The following is a 17,456-nucleotide window of genomic DNA, read 5'->3' as shown; positions in this document are numbered from 1 at the left end:
GGTCCTGCACATTCTTCAGTTTTCCAGCATCTTCTGCATATCTGAACCCTCTCCAGCAGTGACTGTGTGATGTTGAAACAGGGATGATGCTCCAGAAGGAAACACGACACATTAAGAGCTGGGGGTGAAAGATGTGCAATTTTTTCTTATTTTGTTTAAATATCTTTTTTTTTTTCATTTAGTACTGCACTTCAGAAGCAACAGAAGATACTTACATGTTTCCCGGAAGACAAATTAAGTACAATTTACCTTCATCTTCAGATTCAAAAACTGAAACTGAATTTGTTCTGAATTTTTAAAATAAGCAGATGGCCAGTTCATCGCAGGGCTCACTCACAGATATTATAAGTCATTTATTACTGACTTATAATTTATTGTAAAATGTTACTTCAGCATAATCAGTTGTACAATTCACAATGTGGCTCAACTTATCCTCTCCCTAGGCTCAATTTACCCCTGTTAGATCGGATGGATCTCCATGTCAGAAATATCAAATATATTACATCCGACCCTGGACGCTGAATCCAGAAGATACAAGTCCTCGATCAGCCTGAGAGTTTGACTGAGAAAGCCAGAGAAGAGCAGAAGGAGACGTGGATGATGATAAAAAGAGCAGAGTTTATTGAATAATCTTAGTTGTGTATGTTTGGACTGTTTTATTATACCAAGGGAAAAACAATGGAAAATGACTGCTTCACAGCATCGTCCTTGTGAAGACAAACATCCCTTCAAAACACAACTATAAGATTAAACAACAACAGAAAGGATACAAGTAATATAAAAACAAAAAATGACAAATTATGAATAAATGATATAAATGAAACAATAAATGTTTAAGTGATTACTACAGGTCAGAAGATCTATTTTAATCTTGTAAATCTGAGAGTGAGTAAGGTATCAACAGATTCTCATTTTTGGGTGAAATATTCCTATTTAGCAATAACAAAAAGAGTATCTTAAGGTCTCTTGACAAATATTTGTGTTTTTGGATGATAGAGCCCTGTTGGGTTTAATTAATCAAGGCGTTGATCAGGACTATAAAGAGAGTGTAAATTATTATTATTAGCTGGTGTGACACATGTTATTTAAAACTGAATGCGGGTAAAACCAAAGCATTACTTATTGATTTCAGAAAGAAGAGCACCTCAGTGATTACTACAGGTCAGAAGATAGATCTGAACTGGTTGGGGTTTGGGTGTGAACAGAAAGATGATGGGATCCATAAGATGATTAGGAAGACCAGTTCTGGAACAGGTTTTAGTCCAGACTCACTTCAAGTCACTGTTGAAAAGAAAACAAGAGTTACGTGAGAAAAGTTCATCCACTAGTGATTTAATGGACTAAGAAGCATTAGTGTATTAAATTAATTAAAAACGGGGAAAATCAATCATTTTCGGCATTCTTTCTGTAACATTTCTATAACGGTTTGATCAGAAAAAAAATACTGGTTAATAACGTTACTTTTACGGTTAAAAACTTTTATTCCACCTATACTTTAATAATAAGATACAACGGGGCTAAAGGCACACCTTAAGAAAAATGTGCTTTCATTACTCAGTGTATGATTACATGTATTGAACATTATGGAGCTACAGATTGTGTGAAAATAAATCATAAAAGTGGTTTATTTTGTTTAAAATTCGTATAAATGTACGAGGTGGCGAGGGCCTTTTACCCCATAGACACACGAGGCAAAACCAACACAAAAGACACACAGTATTGATACGAAAACTTCAGCTAAAATAATGTTTTAATGTCTATAAAGTTAATATTTGTTCAAAACAATCAATTTAGCAAAGTTTGAACTATTTTCTGTTTATTTTGATAATTCATTTTTGTTTGATTTTGTTTTGTTTGAGCATTGAATGAAGCATCCCATAATAATTTAATATACACCGATCAGGCATAACATTATGACCACTGACAGGTGAAGTGAATAACACTGAGTATCTCTTCATCACGGCTCCTGTTAGTGGGTGGGATATATTAGGCAGCAAGTGAACATTTTGTTCTCAAAGTTGATGTGTTAGAAGCAGGAAAAGGATTTTATCTTGTAGCAAGCGTAAGGATTTGAGCGTTATAATTTGCTTGAAAGGCTGTTTTTTTTTTTTTTTTAAACCAACATTTAATTGGAAACATGCAGGTTCTTTAGTAAAAATGTTTTTTGTTATTTATAGGCCTATTTAAGCGTATTTATTGTTCTGTTATTTATATTTCATTTATATTATCTTGTATCATTGACAGTTACTGTACTTTGAAATGTGGAATTAAAACGCCAAATGGGAATTTGTCTGGTTTGTTCAATCATTATCCTTCAAAAACTGCATGTTACAAATATATGAATAATAAATAAATAAATAAATATATATATATTATTTATTACACAATAAGCGGAGGCAGATCGCTCGAAAATAGCGTTTGCCTCCGACGGGCCGCCTTTTGGTATAAAGGCGGCGGAACGGCGGTTTGCCTGCGGCGGAACTAAAAAGCGGCGGCCGTGTTTTTTAGTAGTGGGAAGTTCGGATCATTTTACTGACTCGGATCTTTGAGTCTCGTTCAGCAAAATGAACTAATCTTTTTTCGAGTCATTTCAGAAAAATATAATTAAAATGACATGTTAAATAGCCCAACCCATCTAGTAGCTACTTATGAAAATGTTGATTACATTTGTAAAACTAAATAAAAATAAACTATAGGGTACTGCAACCAAAGCCAAATGATAAGAAACTGAAACGTTTAATTAATTGATTAGTTGTTGGGTCAGGCTATTGCAGTCTAACTCCGTTAGTTCACCTCACCTCCTGATCCGAGACATTCTTTCTTTTGCAACTTCATATTTATCACATTTGTTCTCCGCCTCTCGTGTCTTCGAACTCCTCGAGACGTTAGTTGTCGACTCGTCTGTGTCTGACTCTAATCTGGGGCTGGGCCGGGCCATGTGACACAGGTCCGGGAACAGAATGATTAGTTCATCTTTCGAGTCTCGAGTCTCGAGTTTGAGTCTTTCGTTCTTCCTGTCAGTCCCAGAGTCTATGCTGTCAGTAGCGGAAACAGAAAAGATTACGAGTCTTTCGGGTTTGACGTTTGAGTCATTCGTTCTTTTGCCACATGACTTGTCACTGTATTGAACACTAGTTCACAACCTTTTTACTAACAAGCACGTAGTTATTTATTTATTTATTTTTTATATATAATTCTCAGTTAATATCAGACATAAACAAATATGGGAAATATTGACTATTCAAGTCTAACATCACAAATTCAAGTCAATTAGACTATTACTCATTTTGAATCATATAGCACACACACACACACACACACACACACACACACACACACACACACACACACACACACACACACACACACACACACACACACACACACACACACACACACACACACACACACACACACACACACACACACACACACACACACACACACACACACACACACACATATATATGTGCGTGTGTAATATGTTTTTGTATAGGTGCTACAGGCCTATAAGCTATGTTACAAAGGTTTAGGTAACATTTTTAAACTGATTTTTATTCATTAATAACACAAGGACAAAAAAAATATAATATAACTCAATAGAGAAAAATAAAATACAGTTGATTCAAAACGAGTAATAGTCTAATTGACTTGAATTTGTGATGTTAGACTTGAATAGTCAATATATTTCCCATATTTGTATATGTCTGATATTAACTAAGAATTATATATAAAAAAATAAAAATAAAATAAAAAAATAACTACGTGCTTGTTAGTAAAAAGGTTGTGAACTAGTGTTCAATACAGTGACAAGTAACGTGGCAAAAGAACGAATGACTCAAACGTCAAACCCGAAAGACTCGTAAGAACTAATCTTTTCTGTTTCCGTTACTGACAGCATAGACTCTATGGGACTGACAGGAAGAACGAAAGACTCAAACCCGAACTCGAGACTCGAAAGATGAACGAATCATTTTTGTTCTTTCCAGTACAGATTCAGCGTAATGCGCATGCGTGGCACAAAATGAACGAATCACTCTCTGAGACAACTCGGTAGTCCCGAGTCATATTAAAGATTCGTTCAAAATGAACGAATCGTTCATGAACGACACATCACTACCGTGTTTGCGATTACGCCGGATCACAGCCGGCGGTCAGCCGACTCATTGCTATCTGGGCTGGAGTAATGATGATAAATTCGGCTTTGATCACAGGAATAAATTACATTTTAAAATATATTCAGATAGAATACAGTTATTTTAATAATATTTCACAATATTCAGCCTCGGTCTCTCTCGCTTTTGTCAAGTAAGCACACACTTGACAACTGAGCGCGGGCATTTCACTCACGTTGGATGCGTCAACGTCACATGCGGTCTATGGTGCTTGATTGCCAAATTGAACTATTAAACAGATCAATAAAAATAACGTTATTAACCAGTTAATGGCAATTTCAAAGAGACGTTTCTGTTCAGAATGATTAAACTTGATTTCGTTTCTGGTTTTTGTCTAACCTGTCCCAGGTCCAGTTGTTTCTCCTCGCGAAAGACACGGATCTTGTCGGACACTTTTTTGAAGTCCTGCAGGATGTTCTGGAACATATCTCTCAATGCACGTCTGACCTGATTATACTCTTGCACACGTCCTGGGTTCTTTTGCAGCCAGCGATTGCGGGCCTTCTTGTCCACATACACCTCACGGTTCACCATTTCACTGGTGATGTTCTGCACACTCTGACCCAGCTCCTGGATTCCGTTTCTCCCACCTTCGTTGACAGATGTATCAGCCTTGAGGTATTTCACAAGTGCCTCTCGGAGCTGGCTCACAAGATCTTCGTACTCATCTGCATTATCATTCACATAACCCGAACTACAGAGACAAACACACCAAAAACAAGATATAACAAGAAGTAGCCTTATGCCCAGTTCACACTTAACAAGACCTATCGGTAAGCCCCTCCCATCGAATGCCGATGAGCCAATGGCAGTTGAGTATCAGTTGCGCTGGGACCGGAACTCGGACATCTTTAGGTTTCAGCGCCATAGAGAAACATTGGGAAATCCGAAACTCTCATCGATTTGATGGTGTTTATGCTACAAAAATGCTAAAATGTCATGCCTGAGGTACTGCAACACTGATTCCAGGGATCCTGAGAGGATTTTCTGGTTGTCATACTCTCATTAAGTTATAAGTTACTATTAAACTATTACGCATAAGTTACTATTAAAGTTAGTAATTCCCTGCTAACGTACAAACCGACTAACTATAACTAACTGTTCTCATGCAACGGTGTAGGTCAGAAACACGAAGGTCAACATTTCAGTGCATCTCTCCATATTAAACTGATTAAATGTGAATTTATGTAATCTTACCCTGCGGTACATGAACAGTGTTGATCCTGGATGTTAGTAACATGAGGCTTCTCCCGTTTGCATTGAGATCTGTAAACCATCGCTTCCAAATTAATCTCTCACCATATTTATTTTATTCCCATTTTATTTCTGTGAGTTTAGATATGTTTAAAGGTCTGCATTATCTGTCTTATAAGGAGGACTCCTATTTTGACGGGTGTTATAGTCTACGGGTAGTAAAGGGAGAGCTCGCACGCAGTTTATCGGAGTTGTTTTGCAGATACAAAGTTCACCAGTTATTAACTGCACCCCCGAAAAGGCATAAGGTCTGTGTATATGTTTGTTTACTGTGAGTGTTTTGGTGTAATTTGCTGTGTACTCCGTTTGTTTGTCCGAGTTAGCAACAGTAACTAAGGGGGGCGGGACTTACCGATAGGTCAAACTCGGCATAACGGAAACTAAAAGTGAAAATGTCTAATTGGGTCAAATAATTGTATAAGAAAATGAAACTGAAGCTGTTTATGCACTGGATCAGAGGTAACAATAAATATACTAATACAATGAGTATACAAAAATACCAAAAAATTACATTTAGGACGCTACTGCACTGGCATAAAGTTGGTTTGACCTTGGACGTTCGATATTCGCAAATTTAGGGACCGTCTCTAAAGTTACATACGACATTGGCATACACATTTCTAACTTCAGCATTTGAACAGAGTGACTTACAGTATCCAAACCAACTGTAAAGTGTTCATCTAGGTGTCAGCTATGATGCACACCTTTTATCTTGTAGATTATTATTCAAATAAACTGTTAAATCACACATGATAAAAGGTGTGCATCGACACCCCTGAGTTAGAGGAACATTTTGCTGTCCGTAAACAGAAATTAAATCAATTATTGCTTTGACACCATATTTGTTGCATTCTATTGTCTTGGTGGGAACAATCTATGCTATACAAATTGACTGCGTCTTTCCTGTACATACTTTTAGATAATCTGCCACAGGTAACTGAGCACTCTGATGTGATTATGTGGATAGATGCTTTGTGACAATTTTCACGTTACTCCAGTCACTGTGTGGCTTTGTTAGGAGAATATAAAGTAGGCTTGTTGAAAAACTCATCTTTTTTCCCAAAAATGGATCTAGATGGAGCGACCCAGTCTCTGGGTGGTCTAAATCTACTTTGCAGTGCACTGAGTTAAAGGGAATCAGTGGCCGATTCAAGCTCATTTGCTCTAAATGTGCCGATGTCTGATATGTCAGTTATTGTTGTAACTGGGCAGCTAACGGGTAGGCCTACCTGTTGGCTGGCAGGACTAACAGAAGGTTGCTATTGGAGGGTAGCGGTTCCATATGAGGAGGTTTGAGCAGCTGGCAGCTGGATCCGAATAATACAATGAAAGAGACCGGGCCTGGGGTTTCTGGGAGACTGCAGTCTCCACCACGGGCGGAGGAGCAATATTTGCCTCATTAGATTTAGGCCTTTTTGAATATGTCTCAATCAAGTTGAGCTGTTTTAGAGAGTGTTTACTCGTTTTGAACCTTGTTTTAAACATTGACGATCTGATGTTATTTTGCGTGTGTGGAAAAAGCACCAATTAAAACAAAACTAAACTAGCCAATAGATATATTTTCACCCATCCCCCGCCATGCATGCACATACACACTTTAAAACACACAAAGGCACATCATTTGTATAGCATAGATTCTCATTCTCTCTTGTTTTCTCAGTATGTCATGAGTGTACACAGATAGATTAGTAATCAATAAAAAATGAAAAAAGCGCCCTCTCATGGTACGCACAGTGCGTACACCCGTACGGCTCCAGGCGCCACCGGTCCCAGGCATGGGTTGTCCAGCCACACTGGAGAACGGGGAGAGCGAGTAGGATTGAGGCATCTTGAACCGTTTAAAAAACTGCAAACTAGGCTGTGGGAGCCCAGAAAAGAACCGTCAACAGATACATGATGTGCAGAAATGGCTGCCACATAAACTAACAGTGCATCTGGAAAGTATTCACAGCACTTCACTTTTTCCACATTTTGTTATGTTACAGCCTGATTCCAAATTGCATTGAATTCATATTTTTTTCCTCAGTTCTACAAACAATACTCCATGATGACAATGTGAAAGAAGTTTGTTTGAAATCTTTGCAAATGTATTAAAAAATAAAAAACGGGAAAAAAAAACACATGTACATACTGTAAGTATTCACAACCTTTGCCATGACACTCAAAATTGAGCTCAGGTGCATCCTGTTACCACTGATCATCCTTGAGATGTCTCTACAACTTGATTGGAGTCCATCTGTGCTAAATTCAGTTGATTGGACATAATTTAGAAAGGCACACACCTGTCTATATAAAGGTACCACAGTTAACAGTGCATGTCAGAGCACAAACCAAGCCATGAAGTCCAAGGAATTGTCTGTAGACCTCCGAGACAGGATTGTATGTGATTGACTGTGTACAGCTCACTCAGGGCGGGGTCTATGTAATATAATAGGGCAGCAGTTGTGGGTAGGGCCTACTCATATGCTTGTTCTATGACACTGCTTATGATTTATATGGGTTAAAAAAAAGAGGAGTGGGTGGTTTTTGTACACACTGCTGACACACATTTATGTTCAAATGTAACAGAGGCCGGCTAGTAGTCGCTGTGTGTGTAAACCTCACTCCTCTGATCACAAGGGACACTCTAGTGACTGATGTTAGAGGTTGCAGCCTTTAACCTCCTTGTTAGAGCATCCGACTACCATGCCGGAGAATGCCATGCCGGTCTGAGGCCTGCACGGAGCAGAGCAAGTAGGACCTGGGTCAGGGGTTTCACAAACACCATATAAAAGTGAATTTTGCATCATAGACCCCCTTTAATTAAGAAATATGAATTGTACCTCACTTTGGCTTCAGCATTATAAATATGTTACTCGCTCAGGACAGAGATAGAGACGGTGATGCTGCATGTCATGCCATACTTCTCACGGCAGGCGCGCATCTTTATGCACCGTCAGCTTTCTACATTCTCTATAGAATTCAAAGTGTGTGGTGCATTTTATCATCAGAGTTGCGAACGGCTCACCTTGCATGCCAAACCACAATTATGGGGGGTGGCTGGTGGCAAGTGGTGTGACTTCAGTGTCATTCATGTGTGCCTCACATGCCGTAATCTTCATGGGGAACAAACCCAAACGAAGGCTGAATGATTAATCATTAAAAGATTGTGATCTTCAAACACCCATGCAATCTCATTCCTAAATGACAACGATTCTCCTGTGTCTATTAAACTTTTGACAAAATCAAAGTAACGTTTCAAATAACGATTGTATCAATTACATTGTTACACCTGTAGGTGGCGACAAGTGATTGTTAAAAATTTATTTCTAATGAATCATTCATTCAAGAGATTCATTCAAAGCCGCCGATTCATCCAGTAATGAAACAAGTGAAGTATTTATGAGTGAGTCATTGAATCATTTATTTAAGTGAAGTTCACAACATAATTTCGGGAGGAGTGAACCCATCTAATCTTTCAATTAGCAACATACACAAACGCAAATTCGGGAGGCGTGCCGTGAACCCATCTAATCTTTCAATTAGCAACATACACAAACGCAAATTCGGGAGGCGTGCCGTGAACCCATCTAATCTTTCAATCAACTGCTAAGCATATAAGCAGCCTCCTACCTCCTTCAGGCATCAGTCGTTTTGCATTCGTTTTGCATCATCCGGACGTTTCCTTCGACAAAACATGTCCGATCTTCTGGAATTACAGCTATTCCCAACAGATGACGAACTTCTCAGCGTCCAAGAGACGCCTACCCCTCCTCATCGACCTCAAACAGGTATTTCCACCCCGGATAGCGATCCACAGCTTGAGCGACCAGGACGTCATCTCAAGCGCTCGTACAAACCACGTACAAGAAGACCACTCTCTCCTCCTCCATCAAGAGTCACAGCTTCCGCCATCTCTCCTTCTCCTTCTCTGCCTCCCCAGTCTTCATCTCTACCTACTCGTATAGAGGTTCCGTCAATTCCCTCTATTTCGAAATGGACCGTAAACAGTCTCCGTCAAGCACTCGCTAATGCAGGTGTCCACTTTCCATGCAGATCAACAAAGATCCAACTTTTAGAGCTACTGGCGAGTTCAAATAACAATCACAGTCCTCCTAAACTTCATCCAAAAAACCCCAAGAGCAAAACTCAACGCACCTCAGCCATTTGTTTTTCCCCGCCGCAGCGGGGAAATCGCTACCAAACGCAGCGCGCTATGCCCATAGCGACCGCTCATACTCCCGCGTCCGCCGCCATAGCGACCACTCATACTCCCGCGTCCGCTCCCGTCTCCGGCCAGCAACAGCGGCTGCCGAACATAGTTCCGCAGCGGAACGCGCTCCAAACAACCCTCAGGTTTCCTTTCCAGGCTTAAGAGCTTCCAGGTTTGAGACAGAAATCCCTTCTCATTTAATGTCTCTTCCTTCTGCTGCTAATTTCCATCTCAATTCTCACAAAGGGGCAGAATCCAGCGTGAGGTTGCCTCTGCTGAATATTCCGCCTCCCCCCCTCCCCCTACCCTTTCCTTTCTTTTCAGGTGGTGAGAACAGCGTGAGGATGCCTCCGCAGTCATTCCCACTTCTTTATTTTCCTTCTATTTCCCACTCTTTTCCAGCAGCAACCCATACCAGTCAAGAAACACTTGCAAGGATACCTCAAGCTTAGCCCTCTATGTCTACAGCCCCAGCTCGCTGGCCTTCCCATACCTTCGCGTCAGCAGAACTTCAACCACCACCTCCCCATGCAGTAGCCCAGGAACCTCCACCAGTGTCTTCACAACTCCGTTCTCAAATTCTCGCAGGTGCAGATATAGATCTTCCTTCTCTCCTTACATCAGTCCCTACCAATGAATCCCATCGTTCTTTCGAATGTGGTCCCCTAACCATACACTTAGAAGGGTCGATATTACTTCAGCTTTCAAGGTCATGCCCATCCACCCAGATTTTTGGCATTTATCCAGCATTCGTTGGCGCGAACAATTTTACTTTGCGGTCCGTTTGACTTTTGGCTGCAAAAGCAGCCCAAAAATATTCAATACCCTATCTCAGGCATTCTCAATCCTGGTCCTCGAGGTCCACTGTCCTGCAAAGTTTAGCTCCAACCCTAATCAAACACACCTGAACCAGCTAATTAAGCTCTTCAGGATTACAGGCAGGTGAGTTTGATCAAGGTTGGAGCTAAACTCTGCAGGACAGTGGACCTCGAGGACCAGGATTGAGAACCCCTGCCCTATCTGAAGCTCTCTGCTGGATCCTACAAAACAACTACGCCATTGCCTTCCTCATTCATCTTCTCGATGATTTTCTCATAATCTCCCCCAGCCAGTTTCCCCCAGCAGAACACCTAACCATTGTCCAAAAAGTCTTCTCACAGTTAGGAGTCCCCCTCTCCCCGGAGAAAACCTTGGGCCCTTCTACATCTTTGGAATTCCTGGGAATCAATCTTGATTCCGTTAAATTCCAAGCTCCTCTTCCCAAGGAGAAGATAGACCGAATGATCGTTATTTCTCTAAACTTGCTAGAAGCCCCCCATTGCAGCAAACGCGACTTGCTTTCTCTTCTAGGGCATTTAAACTACGCCATGCGGATAATTCCGCAAGGCAGGCCTTTCATTTCACATCTTTTTGACTCTCGCTACCGCAGCTCAAGGTCTCGATGACCTAGTCGAACTAAATCCCCCTTGTCGTTCAGATCTCAAACTCTGGACAACATTCCTAAAGCAATGGAACGGGCTCACATTCTTCTACGGCAATTTTTTGTCCCAAGCCAGCGACCTCAATCTTTTCAGAGACGCTGCCCCATCGATAGGTTTTGGAGGTTACTACGAAGGCCATTGGTTTGCCTCAACCTGGCCACCTGAGCTAACTCTATCCCCCCATTCCGACCAATCGATCACACTGTTTAAGCTGTATCCCATAATCGTAGCAGCCCATTTATGGGGCTCGAACTGGTCATCAAAAAACATTTCCTTTTTCTGCGACAACCAAACAATAGTTCACTGCATAAACAAAGGCCGTTTTAATGCCCCAAAAATCATGCCCCTACTGAGACGCCTTGTTTGGACATCCGCCTGTAACCAATTCATTGTGAAAGCTGAACATATCCCAGGCCATAAAAACCAAATCGCTTTCTTTTCCAGAAATTCAGAACATTGGTTCCAGAATCAGACTACAACCCGACACCAGTTCCTCCCTATTCAGAGCTCATATTCCCCTAGACCACCCCCTCAGTCATCTTCACACCCTTTCCATGGAATCAATATTGCAAGCCATTTCTCCAAGAACTCTTCGATCCTACTGGACAGCCTGGAATTCCTTTAAAAACTTCCATACAGTTTACAATTTAGCTTTCCCAGATTTTTCCCTCCTCTCTATAACTTCTTTAATTTCCCACATGAACAGTTCCAAATCCATTCAGCCAGGATCCATTAAAGTCTACCTCAGCGGCATACATTTCTTGTTCAAAATCATCTATGGCCATGAGTGCCCTGCCATCTCAAATACCCAGACATCTCTTCTTATTAAAGGCCTACAAAAAACTCACCCCACCAAACCCGATACCAGGCAACCTCTTACCATCGACCTCCTAGGCAAATGCCTGACTACCATCCGCTCCGGGGTTTTCCCTCCGAACATAACCAGAACCCTGGACACCATGTTCATTTGAGCTTTTTTTGGCTTTCTTCGAGTTTCAGAATTTACAATCAATTCCACTTTCAATCCAGCTAATCATCCAACTGTCTCAGATCTCCATATTTTAAACCATGACACAATTCGATTCAACATCAAACAGAGTAAAACCGACCAATTGAAACGTCCCCATCCAGTCTTCATTTTCAATCTACCAACACCCATTCAGCCCTATTAGTCCCTTGCCGCATTTCTATCTCAGAGGCATTCACAAATCAATTCTCCGCTCGAACCTTTATTTCTCGACGAGAATAACTACCCAGCATCCAGACATTGGTTCCAGAGAAAACTAAAAACCGTCCTCGCCAGATCAGGAATTCCTATTAAACACTTTTCCTCCCACTCGTTCCGTATAGGAGCAGCTACCACAGCTGTACAGAAAGGCCTATCGGAAACCCAGATTAAAATGCTAGGTCGTTGGACCTCCCAAACTTTCGAGTCCTACGTAAGATCGAACCTCTTCCACATAAGACAAGCCCACCAAACTCTCACATCCTCATAAATCTCGCTGCTTACCAAGCCCCGCAGGGTTTTCATACATCTGGTTGCAGTGAGGGCCCTCCCGTTCAATTGACCTATCGCTAAGCCCCTCCCCTCGAACGCAGATGAGACAATAGCAGTTGAGTATCAGTTGCACTGGGACCGGAACTCGGACATCTTTAGGCGTCAGCGCCATAGAGATGCATTGGAAAATCTGAAGTACTCATCTGTTTGATGGTGTTTATGCTACAAAAAGGCTAAAACGGTACTGTAACACTGATTCCAGGTATCCTGAGATGATTTTCTGTTTGTCATACTCTCGTTAAGTTACGATTAAAGTCCCTGCTAACATACAAACCAAAATAACTAACTGTTCTCACGTCATGTAACGTTAACACTGTAGGTCAAAAACACGACGGTCTACATTTCAGTGCCTCTCCATATTAAACTGGTTATATGTAAATTAATTTCATTTTAGATATGTTTAAGGTCTACATTATCTGTCCTACTAAGGAGGACTCCTATTTTGATGGGTATTATAGTCTCCGGGTAACGAAAGGAAGAGCTCGCACACAGTTTATCGGAGTTGTTTTGCAGATACAAAGTTTACCAATTTACCAATAATATATGTATGTTTACTGTTAGTTGTTTGAGTGTTTTTGCGTAATTTGCTGTGTATGTTAATGGTAATGCAACTGAGAGAGATAGTTTGTGAATGAGACGTCAATGCGCACTTCTTATGCTTTGTTTGTTCAGCTCTTACAATGATTTTTTTGGAGTGAATAACGATGCAATAAACTTGATAAACCATCAGTAAAGTTTGGCCATCATTCGGACGGGATATACGCTACAATCTGTGTCCAAAAACATCTTGGGATAAGGTTTTCACACTGACAGCTGTACATAGTAAGATATAGCAACTCCGTTTGTTTGTCCGAGTTAGCAACAGTAACTAAGGGGGGCGGGGCTTACCGATAGGTCAATTGGGCTTGCTACCTACGCATGGCGTGGGCTCTCCCGTTTGAATCGCAGTGTGGGCCCCCCCAACCAAGATGCAACGCAGGCTCTCCCGTAGGGCTGTAACGATTTGACCAAAAATAATAACCTCGATTAATTGAACATTTTACCTCGATTACGATTAATGAAAGATTTTTTTGCCTTTTTTTTTTGCTTTCCATTTTTTGCCCTCATAAGGTTTTTGAGTAAATTCCTGATAAGGTTTTTACTGTAAATATTTTCTACTATTAAAAGGTGGAATTTTTATTTTCTAATGAAAAAGTGCATTTCTTTGTGATTTTTTAAAAATACTTAAAGGAATCACTTCACTTTCAGCAGTTATTGTCAATGGGGCAGATTTCTGCTTGTTGTACATCAGATATAGATAAATTAGCACATAGGCCTACATTACATTTATTTGAATGCATTAATGAGAGAGTGATTGTGTGTGTGAATTAGTCATACCGTCTCTATTCATTAGGAAGCTGTGGTTTGTACTTAGCCTACTTCAAAGGTATTAAATGCCTATAACGGTTGAGTTTCTAAGCTACTTTAGTGACTTTACTTTAGTCACAGGACAGCGTTGACACTGCGTTTCTGCACTGCTCTCTGCACGCGATCTTCACGTGATGTGCGAGCTTCTGTCTGAGTGTTCGTTTGTCACAATATATCGGGCATTAGTTCAACATAATACACATCTGATGGTCTAAAATCGCTCCAATGTTCAAACTGGCACGCCTTAAAACACATACAAATGACAAAGCTTTGTGAGGACGCAGGTGAAAGAGGTCTGCCTTCAGGACGCGCGCGTTGTCAGAGACGCGACACGGCTCGGCTCTGTGTCACAGAAAAAAGCTGAGCACTGAACGGAGAAGTTTTCCGTATTGTCGTTTTTAAATAGTGCTCAATAGCTTTAAATGTTCAAGCCTTTTAACGCATTTACTTGACAAACTTTATGAGGACGAAAGTGAAAGTGATCTGACTTCGGGGCTTGCGCGCGCCGTGTGTGTGTGTGTGTGTGTGGGGTAGCGCAGGCTATAAGAACGGCATTAACTTCCCTGTATAAACTGTGTAAAACATGCAGTTACTATAGTGATCTAGGCATCTATAAACAAATATAACTGCTCCTGCATCTCTCAGTGTGCCTGCAAACTGCACTTGATGTGACTGATGGGCGGAGTCACGTGACTAAAACCGAAATAACCGACCATGGGAAAAATAAGTCGGTTAGAGGTTCTGAATTTCGGTTTCGATTATTTTTCGATTAATCGTACAGCCCTACTCTCCCGTTCGAATCGCAGTGTGGGCCCTCCCGTTCGCTTAAACAGGAGCTTCATGTCCTATTTTTACCGTGGGCTCCCAATTCGAACCGCAGTGAGGGCTCTCCTGTTCAAATTGCAGGGTGAGCCTTTTTTGTTCGGGTTCAGTGGGGGCTCTCCCTTTCCGAATCGCAGTGTGAGCTTTCAGGTTCTCTATCTTGAGGGCTCTCCCGTTCGGATTGCAGTGAGGGCTCTCCCATCCGAACAGCGGACTGGAGGAACCCAATATTCGTCCTTCGGTAGTTGCAGGCCATCGTGTTCTCGTGCGTGCAGGCCCTCGCCTCGCAGGGAGGGAAGCACTGCATCAAATTTCTCATCATAGACTCTCTCTTTCTGTGGCGGAGGGAGTGGTTATCGCTTGGGAGCAGTTTTGGCCCGCTTCTCCAGGGACAAGGACCTCCTTCCTCACTCATGACATTAAGGGCCCCCTGTTATTCCTACCCGGGGGGTTCCATGTCATGAATGCTAAGGCAGGACGTACTCCACCTCCACCATGCTTCTTCCTCCAGTCCAAACGCTGCTCCCGCAGGAGCAACTAGGAGCGTCACTGCTGCAGCAGTGCTCGCCCACGACCCAGGTCGATAAATGCAGCAGCGAGATACACCAAACTTGACTTGCTTCCTACACTATCACATCAATACACATTCTCAGCTTCTTGTCATTCAATTTTTACTCTTTTTGGGGGCCTTCCGTAATCAAACTGAAACTCCAGAGCAAATACTGCCATCAACTCCACTCACATATTACCAGCTTGCTGCCTTAAATCTAATTTGCACTTTTTGGGGGGTAAATCTAAGCTTGAGTAGAAGCGGCTTCCTCGAGCCCCTCCACCACGGACAGCAAGCCAAATACGCTTAAACCTTATCAGCTAAAGAGTATATGGGTAAACAAACTCGTGAAACCATTTTTTTAATTATTAATTTAGATTAAGTGTTTTAAATAGACTGCAGTAATTAACATTTTGCCAGAACCTCTAGTAAATTACATGTTATTTTGTTTAGTTGTCTGTTCAGAATCGTCATCTCTGTTTAAAAAAAGGAGAGGATTCTCAATATATACAGAATCGTGTTGCTCTAACACACACACACACTTACCTGAAGCGGACCACCCATGTGCAAATTGCATTTTGTTGAGTTCGGCTGAGGGGGATCATGAGGTCCTGCACTAGGTTATTCAGCTGCTCATCGTAGCCCCCCACATCGCTCAGTTTCAGAAGTTTCTGCAGAACACTGCGGTGGAACCCAAGGAGTCCGTTGTTAAAGACATGCTCGCCCCGGTTTGATCGCTTCTGGCGCATCAGGGGCGTTCCTTCGCGCGAAGGGAGATTGCAATATCCAAGACATGGCTCCTGTTTCTGCTCAAACTGTCTCCACCAGTCTTCTGTCAGGAAACACAGTGGTGGCATGCAAATGCTCACAATTTGAATTAGGTTTTGAAAACAATTTATTAGGTACTGATTCTATATTTAATGTATGCAAAGAACAAAACTGTATATCCTATTTCATGCATGGATAAAAGTTTTTTATCATAAAACATACTTTGGAGATTGTGAGATAGGAGAATCTTTAGCACTCTCTCTCTCTCTCACACACACTCACGCGTTTTCGTGTTTTTTGGGGACAGCATAATGATTTTTATACTGTACAAACTGTATTTTCTACCCTTTTACACTAACCCTAATCTACCCATCACACAAATCTTTCTGCAGTTTTACATTACATTACTTAGCGTGATTTTGAAACTGTTTTCGGGGACCAAAAAATGTCCCCATAACCAGGGTTTACCAGGACTTGATGTATGTGTGTGAGATTTGTGTATTGGTGTATCTCACCGTATGGGTCGATGGAGTCTATGCCGATTAATAAAACCCCCAAAACTGTGGCCAAAACCAGCATGAGCTTCACAGAAGGAATCATTATGGTCTCAATCAGGTCCTTTTCTGGTCAGCAAGTTTACCTGCATCAATAAACATAATATTTCACCAAATGGCCCCAGAAATGTGTATTACAGTTTTTTCCAATTGTTTACACGCAAAATCTGTTTATGCTAATTTAAAGCTAATTCTCAGCCTTTTTTTTACACACAATTATCTACCTAAAACACAAAAATCTAACAGGAAGTGACTTGTTTTCCTTTTCCAAACACAACCAATCAAAATGCTACACTAAGTCACCAGGTCACACACACACACACACACACTCCTCACATGTGCAAACACTGACAGGACAGATCACTGTAAAGGCCTATAAATAGAGAGCAAGAAGAGTAGGAGGGAGAGGCAGGGGACAACAATGAGGACGAATTCAAAGACGAGGAGTTGGAAGAAGAGGATGAGGGCAAAGAAGAGAAGGAAGGAGAGCCATCTCTGATGAGATTAGGGCAACACTTTTTGATCATGTGACCCCCCCTCCCCCCAATAATTCCTGGACTGCCCCCTGGGACCCCACAGACACCAATTGTGTTCTTTACTGTATTCTAAAGAATATACTTTTGGTTTACATATGTTTATGGTTTTGTTGTGTGCAAATGTATACAATAGCAATGTTTGGCCTAATAAATATTTTC

At 41.4% G+C, this 17,456-nt stretch overlaps 1 protein-coding gene across 3 annotated transcripts in view; it reads right to left on the bottom strand.

Moving 5' to 3' along the window:
- Positions 1-175: 175 nt before the first annotated feature.
- The window catches only part of LOC307119074 (uncharacterized protein), a 28,447-nt gene continuing 11,166 nt past the window's right edge, over positions 176-17,456 (bottom strand). Inside the window, exons 2-5 of one of the 3 annotated variants that reach the window (XM_079805108.1) lie at positions 16,723-16,847; positions 15,986-16,271; positions 4,515-4,869; positions 176-1,281 (exon numbers count right to left, since the gene is read on the bottom strand). In XM_079805108.1, the coding sequence (XP_079661234.1) occupies positions 1,279-1,281; positions 4,515-4,869; positions 15,986-16,271; positions 16,723-16,807 (729 nt within the window). In that variant the 5' untranslated portion in view covers positions 16,808-16,847 and the 3' untranslated portion in view covers positions 176-1,278. The remainder of the gene's footprint in view (positions 1,282-4,514; positions 4,870-15,985; positions 16,272-16,722; positions 16,848-17,456) is intronic. The other 2 variants (XM_079805110.1, XM_079805109.1) reach the window with 2 other exon arrangements.

Source organism: Gobio gobio (assembly GCF_949357685.1).
Source record: "Gobio gobio genome assembly, chromosome: 22".
Classification (NCBI taxonomy): domain Eukaryota; kingdom Metazoa; phylum Chordata; class Actinopteri; order Cypriniformes; family Gobionidae; genus Gobio; species Gobio gobio.
Note: the sequence above shows the minus strand (reverse complement) of the source record. Positions and strands in the feature narration are given on the sequence as shown.